This window comes from Cyprinodon variegatus, unplaced genomic scaffold (genome assembly GCF_000732505.1).
Source record: "Cyprinodon variegatus isolate N-32 unplaced genomic scaffold, C_variegatus-1.0 Scaffold333, whole genome shotgun sequence".
In the NCBI taxonomy this organism is placed as follows: domain Eukaryota; kingdom Metazoa; phylum Chordata; class Actinopteri; order Cyprinodontiformes; family Cyprinodontidae; genus Cyprinodon; species Cyprinodon variegatus.
The window spans coordinates 551326-559178 of NW_015150786.1; the positions used below are offsets into that span (position 1 = coordinate 551326).

At 38.8% G+C, this 7853-nt stretch overlaps 1 protein-coding gene across 2 annotated transcripts; it reads left to right on the forward strand.

Annotated features, from left to right (window-relative positions):
• The first annotated feature begins 335 nt into the window (after positions 1 to 335).
• On the forward strand, positions 336 to 4263 carry LOC107091339 (zinc finger protein Pegasus-like). Of its 2 annotated transcripts, none has more exons than XM_015385190.1 (4): positions 336 to 756; positions 915 to 1078; positions 2255 to 2428; positions 2594 to 4263. In XM_015385190.1, the coding sequence occupies exons 2-4, from the start codon at positions 946 to 948 to the stop codon at positions 3556 to 3558; spliced, it is 1272 nt and encodes a 423-aa protein (XP_015240676.1). In that variant the 5' UTR covers positions 336 to 756; positions 915 to 945; the 3' UTR covers positions 3559 to 4263. The 2 variants fall into 2 exon arrangements, with proteins under 2 accessions (XP_015240676.1, XP_015240675.1); XM_015385189.1 differs by having other exon boundaries at positions 918 to 1078.
• The last annotated feature ends 3590 nt before the right edge of the window (positions 4264 to 7853 follow it).

Consider the following 7853-nt stretch of genomic DNA (forward strand, 5'->3'; position numbering starts at 1 on the left):
GCGCCACTGAGCAAATGTCTACTTTTGTAGTAGACATTTGACCCTTGTATTCTCAACACTGATCTGTTTGCTTTGTTTAAAAAAAAATATATTGCATTTTCTTCTTAACAAGAAAAAAGTCAAAGTGGGAAAATTGACTAAAAATATATCTTTTCTTGTTTTTATTTATTTATTTTTTTTATGGTCGCTTTGTATGCTCTGAATCAGTTTTTACTATTTGGGGGATTATTTTACAATTATTATACGTTATTATTGTAAAAATGTGTTTTTGCCCCAGTAGGAACCTTTGTTTTCTGTTGTGGTTCTCGGGGATATATTTTTTTACGGCGCAACAACCTGGACTTCAAACAGGTTGAATGTTTTGGTTTAGCCTACAGTACTAGCTATTTTAATAAAAACATTTAGGCTATTGAAAGAGTTTAACAGCGATTTAAGTGTAGCGTACTGGAATATTTTCTTTAAAACAAACAGTGACTCGCTGTTTGACGGTCACTGTAGTTGATAAGGATGCTTTTCGGTAAGGAAGCTAACATTAGCTGGTCGGCTAACGCGGCTTCGGTAACAAATATGACGATAATTGTGACGCTAAAGATGATGAGGAGGAGCAGTGTATAGAAAACACCGAGCGGACATTGGATCGCGCTGATTTCCTGCTTGTCAATCATTGTTCTGTAGGGGTCTCCTGTCTTTGTGTCTGGTTAGCCACTGAACGCACCAGATAAAGGCAAAACATCCGGCTGTTTTTAATCTTTGGAGGTTGGTATGCTGTACAGTTCAATTATTTAACATTATAGACAATGACAATATAGAATTTAGTGTTTCAGATTCACATTATCTAATTTACTCTGTCAAAAACAGCTACTATAATGTCGTTCTGCTCACTGATAAGTTATCAAATATGTTATATTGTTAAGCAGCGAGTTGCTCCTCCGTGACTTTCTTCCAATGGGGGAGGAAAAGCCGGACACCCTGGATTTTGTGAAGGATTTCCAGGAGTATCTCAGCCAGCAGACTCAACATGTCAACATGATATCAGGCTCTGTTAGTGGCGTTAAAGAGGTGGACGAGCTGCCAGCAGGTAACATGTTTCCCATGTGTATTGTTTTCTTCTGTAGCTTGATAGATGTTCCCAGATGTGAGAGGAATGTTCTTGGTAGTGTTGCTTTATAAATGTTTAATGCTTACTGCACAATTGGGCCCGTTATTAAAGCAATTTACTATATTATTTCATGTTGTTTTTTTGCCAGTTATGCGTCTTGGATTCTGTTTCTATATTTATAATGTACTCCAGTGTGTACATGCAGTAATTTTTCTCTAAAAGCCTTTCTATCTATCTATTTTACAGCATCAAACTTCAAAGCTTGGATTTAATGTTGAAAACCCTCACACCTTTGTTCATCGTTGTGAATTAAAATGATAAAGTATTTTATGATACATTCAAATCTTTTAGTTATAATCTTTATGACCCCCCTAAAAAACCCAGTGTAACCAGTTGCCTTTAGATTTTGAATAGTCCACCTGCTTATAGTTAGTGAACAAGCAACATAATGAAGCACAAAAATGAACTCAAATATAGCAGAGTCATTGAAAGGTTTAAAGCAGGTTTAGCTTGTTAAAGCCAATCTCCAAACTTTGACATCTTAGAGACAAATGGTCAACCCTCCATTTTTAAAATGAAAGGGATTTGGCACAGCTCTAGAGAAAGCGGATAGTGGATTAAACAATAAAGCAACAAGCAGGACAATTTTCAGTTTGCTGCAAAGACCCTCAACACAATTAGGATAACCTGTTGAAAGGACAACCATTAGTTAATCATTTACCAAATTTTAAAGAAAGCCAAAATAAATCCCTATTACAGATAGTGTCAGAAATAAGGGAGAGCAAACAAAGGAAGGTGAGAAAAACATACAAATGTTGGTCAACATGGTAAAAAACTAACACTGCACATCATCTTGAAGACACTTTATTCTGGTGCTGAAACATGTCTTAAAAACTGCCTCTTGAAAATTAGTGTAGAGAATAAATCTCAAAGGTAGCCACTGTTTTTTTTTTATTTTAAAATGATTGTTAATAAGAAATCCCTTTCTGATTCATTTTCTCTCATTTTATAAACCTTTTAATCAGCTCGTTTACCTATATTTTTTAAATATAAGAGAAGCTGCAGCAGTATTAATGAATACAAAACATTTATTAAATATAATTTGTTTTTGGTTTTTTTACTTCATTTGGGTTCTTTGTGACAATTCGTCAACAGAATGCAGCCAGAATGGGCTGGACCATCCTTCAGTGGACATGTCGCTGGAAGAAAGCTCTGGCATCTTAGTTGATGGCTTCGAGAGGACCTATGATGGCAAGCTGAAGTGCCGCTACTGCAACTACGCCACACGAGGGACAGCTCGACTCATTGAACACATCCGCATTCACACAGGTGCATTTTTAGTATTGATCCAAACAAATTGTCGTGTTTTGCAAGCAGTTATTTTGTTTTTCTGGCATTTCATTTTTTGTCTGTCTTTACTTACCTTTCTATGTATAATTGTAGTGCGCGCTAACAAGATCTTCTTTGTTTGGTCACTTTCCTTCAAACAAATAGGAGAGAAGCCTCACCGCTGCCACCTGTGCCCATTTGCATCAGCCTATGAGCGCCACTTGGAAGCTCACATGCGGTCACACACAGGTGAGAAGCCTTACAAATGTGAGCTCTGCTCGTTCCGCTGCAGCGATCGCAGCAACCTGTCTCATCATCGGCGCAGACGCCACAAACTCCTGCCGATGAAAGGTGCTCGGTCCCTTTCTCATAAGAAGATGCTGAGTGTTCTGCAGAAGAAGGCCAGCTCTCTCGGCTACGGTCGACGGCTCCTCATCAACTTCAGCCCCCCTTCAATGGTGGTGCACAAAGCAGACGGTGTGAATGACTTCTCCCATGAGCTTCCCCACTTGCGTCAAGAAACCTTCGAGAACCAGAGTGAAGCGATCGGGGATGGGCTCTCCTCTAATCCAAATCACACTCACCACGAGATGGTTATGGATAACCCTCTGAACCAACTGTCCACCCTGGCAGGCCAGTTAGCCAGCCTTCCCTCAGAATCCCAGGCCCAGACTCAGCCCCCTATGTCTCCAGGAGCAGAGTCCATAGTGGATGAAAAACCCTTCCTCATCCAGCAGCCGCACCCCGCCACAGCTCCTGTTGCCGTCACAGCTAGCATTGCTCACGCTGCCTCTTCTTCCCCCATCACCCCAGAGCCCAGGGCCCCTCCACACAGTAACTGCAGTCCTGCAGGTGGTCCGTGTAGCGAGCACAGCGGGCGTACCAGCACTCCAAGCATATCCAACAGCCAACCCAGTACCCCGGCCCCAGGCCAGTCTGCCCCAATGCAGGACCCCCACACGCTTCATCACTGCCAACACTGTGACATCTACTTCCCTGACAACATCCTATACACCATCCACATGGGTTGCCATGGCTATGAAAACCCATTCCAGTGCAACATCTGTGGCCATAAGTGCAAGAGCAAGTATGACTTTGCCTGTCACTTTGCCCGCGGGCAGCACAAGTGATCGCTAAGAACATTTTAGCACATGGCTTGTTTTGACCCAATACAAGTTTTATTTTTTTGTTCTTTAACTTGGCCTGTATGTAGCATAGTCTTTAAAATTTTACTTGCACACATCAGTGCTAACAGTCAGAGTTATTTTTCCTTTTATACTTATCGAAGTGCCCATTCTAGTATATTACAGCTGCGTCATCAGTGCTTTTGACATCTTGAGAATCTGTTTGCAGTGATGGTGAATGTCACATTTATCTAGATCCATGTCACTTGATTACTATTTATTTAGATATGCACAAAATTCTGCTAAACAAATTTCCACATTTGAAATGAAGTTTAGTGAGTGGCTATTTACTAAATACCTATTCAGTTTCCTCTGTTGGATTTGAAGCATATCTATTTTTAAACGTAAACACTAAAATATATAATGGTATAATGATGAAGTCAGATGTGTTTGCTGGAGCAATACGATTTTAAAATTTGGTCATAGCATCTTTTCGCAATAGAAAAACACTGTCAGGGGTTTACATGCACTCAGCTTTGCTATGAATGAAACATTTGTGAAGCTGGTTGTTTTCTGGCTTATATTCGTCTTTTAAGCAACGCCAATGAATTGCCAAGGTTGAAGTCTGAGCTTTGGTACCTCTTCCAGAAGAGGTTCTGGTGTGCTTCACAGATTCCAGACTCTATGGATATTTTATACTGTTTGAACACTCAATTGAACACTCAATTGTGTCCATGTTTCCGAAAGCCAAAGGCCAAAGGCTAAAACCTGCTATGAACTTGAAGTTGGAAAATAAATAAAGGAAGCTTAACAAGGCCATAAAGTGAAAGACCTCTGACCAAGAATCACTACTGATTTCAGCATTAACATTTCAGTTAAATTGAAATAAAATTTGAAGACTCCTATGTAGTAAAGTCAGAGGCCTAAGAAAATGGGCCTAGTTAGCCACAATGTTGGGAAGTATATCTTGGGCCATGGCCAGGCTTAAACAACATGGGCCTGTTCTATGGATGGTGGTGTGGGGGGTTTGTAGAAAGCAAATTAATGAAGGAAGAATAACTTTTAATAGTTTAATGCCACAGCTAGATGGTTTAATGTTGGACACAACAGTTTTAAACCGATTTGATTTTTGCCTCAGTTCATTGAATGTAAAATTTTGACTTAAAACTGAATAAAAAAAAATGGTCCAATGTTCTTTTTTTTACATCCGTTACATTACCAAAAAAAAAAGTTATTGACGCACCTGAAGCTACTTTTGTTTTTTTCTCAGATATTATAGTTGGCCTTACAGTAGCCTGGTTGAAATTATTTCTGTGATTGGTGCATTATTACCATTTCTTTGCAGTGCCTAACCGTGTCACCCTTTTTGTGTCACAGTTTTAGATGACTGTTATTTTAGAATGATATTTCCTCTTCCTATAGCAGGTAGACCCATAACCTTTCCGAATAGGGGTTTGGTTGTTACAGTTTGATTATTGTGATTGTATTTTCAACATTTTATTGGCCAAATTTCTGCTCCATAAATGCTGCTAACTAATGTTAGAGCCAATGCCAGCTTTTCTGTAACAGAAAATGGCATTGGTGGTGGAACCTGGCCAAAGGACAGTAAAGATGGTTTTTGGTCAGCTTTATAGTGTTGTTTTAAGGTTCCTCCATCATGATGAACTGGTTAACTTGTTTCTTGTAAATCATCTGTTCAGAGTTGTGTGATTTTCTACCTACATTATGTCATTGTCTCACTTTTTGACTTTGTATGAAGTCATTTTGTAACCAGTGTCTGTGTGTTTTGTAAAATAAATCAGATGTGTCTCAGGTTTCCCCTGTAGCACCGTGGACACCATATTCTAGCCTTTTCTAGTTCTTAATGAAAATTTCCATCAAAAACAAAGATCACAGTGCTCTTATATATTAAGTATTCTGAATGGTTGGATAGATGTTCATTTTAAAGCTATAAAGCAGCTATTTCAGCAAAAGGGTCCTCTGTCTTTGGTACTATTGTCTGTTGCTTATCAACACCTGTAGAGGGCGTAATTGCTGCTTTTAGGCACTTCCCTGTTTATTGTACTTTAATCTAATGAAGACATTCTGTATGAGCCGCCTTATGTTCTCTGTGTGTTTTAAATTCATGAATGTTAAAAAACCTCTGGCTGTCATCATTTCTCTGAGCTGAAGTGGCAGAAGACTTTATTGTGACATGGATTAATAATTTATAAGTAAAGTGTTTTCTAATTGACTTTCACTATGCCTCAAGTTTTGTCTTTTTTTTCTTTTTTTCTTCAAAGCAATGGGGCTGCAAGTGTTTTTTAACAATGAAGGGATCACATCTGGGAACATTTACTATAGTTTTGGAAGTGGGAATCAAAATCAGTGGATCAGGTTGTGAGCAGACAGATATTATGGACTCTGCCTTGGCTCAAGGCACAGTTATAGTGAAGAGTATTCAGTTTAGCTCTTGTCATTGAATCTCATAGCTGATTATTCAATACACAGTTTGGTTTAGAAACATCTTAGGATTTTTTTTAGAATTGACAGGAGACAGATGTCTTGGTTTCTGTGTTGGAAATGTTACTGTAAAAAAAAAACGACTGCCTAAAAAAGGAAATGGGGTGATAATGTTTGGGTTTTGTTCTCTCTTTTTTTTTTTTTTTTTGAGAAATATATCAACCTCATTTTGGTACGATCCAGCAAGGAATGCCTACACACTGTCTTTTGAAAATGCATTTAATCAGGTAATGAGACAGGAAAGTTAAAGTGAGTAGGATTTAACATTTTGTTTTTAAAGTAATAGAAAGATGATTGGAGAAGGTTTCTGCAGCATTAAGTTAAGCCTCATTCTGCTTTTCAGGGCCTTCCTTCTCTTTCTCAGGGTCTGCCAAAAAAGAAAAATACTTACATCAATGTTTTCTGAAAATCAATGCTTCCAGTCATATTTAGAGCAGTGTTTGACAGATATTCAAATAAACACTGACCTTTGAGCTTGATAGGACCGACAACCAGAGTTTGGCTCTCATGCTCAGACTCCAACTCCCTGGCTACACGTCTACTGCATCCACGAAGGCAACGAGAATTTAAATCCGAAGCAGGGCAGATCACAACTTTGCACTGGAGGTACACAGAATCTGTTCCTCGCAGGAACTGGAAGGCCCTGAATGAAAAACGGGCCCTGTACTGGGAGCCAGAAGTGATTGGCCGGTAGGTTTCATCAGAAGTGCACCTGAGAGAGTGTTAGGGAAAACAATTTTTGACAAATTAAAACGAGCACAAAAAGATTACTTGGTGTGTTATTTTTTCTGGGCTTACCCATCTCGAACTAAATAATATGGTCTATACTCAAAGTCGAAAGGTGATGGGGAGGCCACACAGGTGTCCAGGAAGAGAACAAGGCTACTGTCAGGCCTTCTCAAGTACACTTGAACATACAAGTCCTGGTTGAGATCTACTAGATATGGGAACTCAGTCACCTTAATATAAGAAAATAAAAGAAAAGAAAATATTACCAAAATTTCCAACACTATTTTTTCTCATGCATTTCTGCACCACCCAAACCCAAAATACCTGAAAATAGAAGCTGCTGGATGTGTAGAAAGCCATTGTTGTATTGAATCGACCTGAACCAATGATGCTGCTGTTCCCACCATGTTCCACAACAAAATAAATCTGGGACACAGAATCTGACTCCATCAGACAGGAGACATTCATCTTTAGGTAAGACTGACGTGTAATTTCTCCATGGGTGGAGGGCCATGCACGGAGGAAGTTGGAGTACACAATTCGGCCATTGACAAACTGTTGATAAGGAAGGAATTTAGGAATCAATCATTTAGATCTTTAAACTTGCACAAGTTAAAAACAAAATAGTGGGGAATGTTCAAATGCAATCAATGTGTTAAACAATTGTTTACCTGTTTAATGTTTCCACAAGTGTTGAGGGGAAAATTAAAAACCACGTTATCACTGGAAATCTGTGGCCTGCAGTATGGATCATTAAGGTAGAGATTATTGTTGTCATATCCCAGAGAGTTCAGGTAAGCTCTATTGATGACAATGTTCATGTTGCCCGAGGAGCAGTCAACACTACCTGAAAGAGGATTAGGTACAATATTTAGTGAAAATGATCAATATTTTTAAAAGTTTTCATGCCAGGGTGTTCTATAAATTGCCACGTCACATTCATTATCTTCAACATATATATTTATGACACACTAGAGCTGTCCAAACCTTTTCCTACACAGTCCCAAACTGTCAATCTGAAGTACTTGTGGGTTACAAAAGTTTTTTCATTTAAACTGTTCAAAATAAAA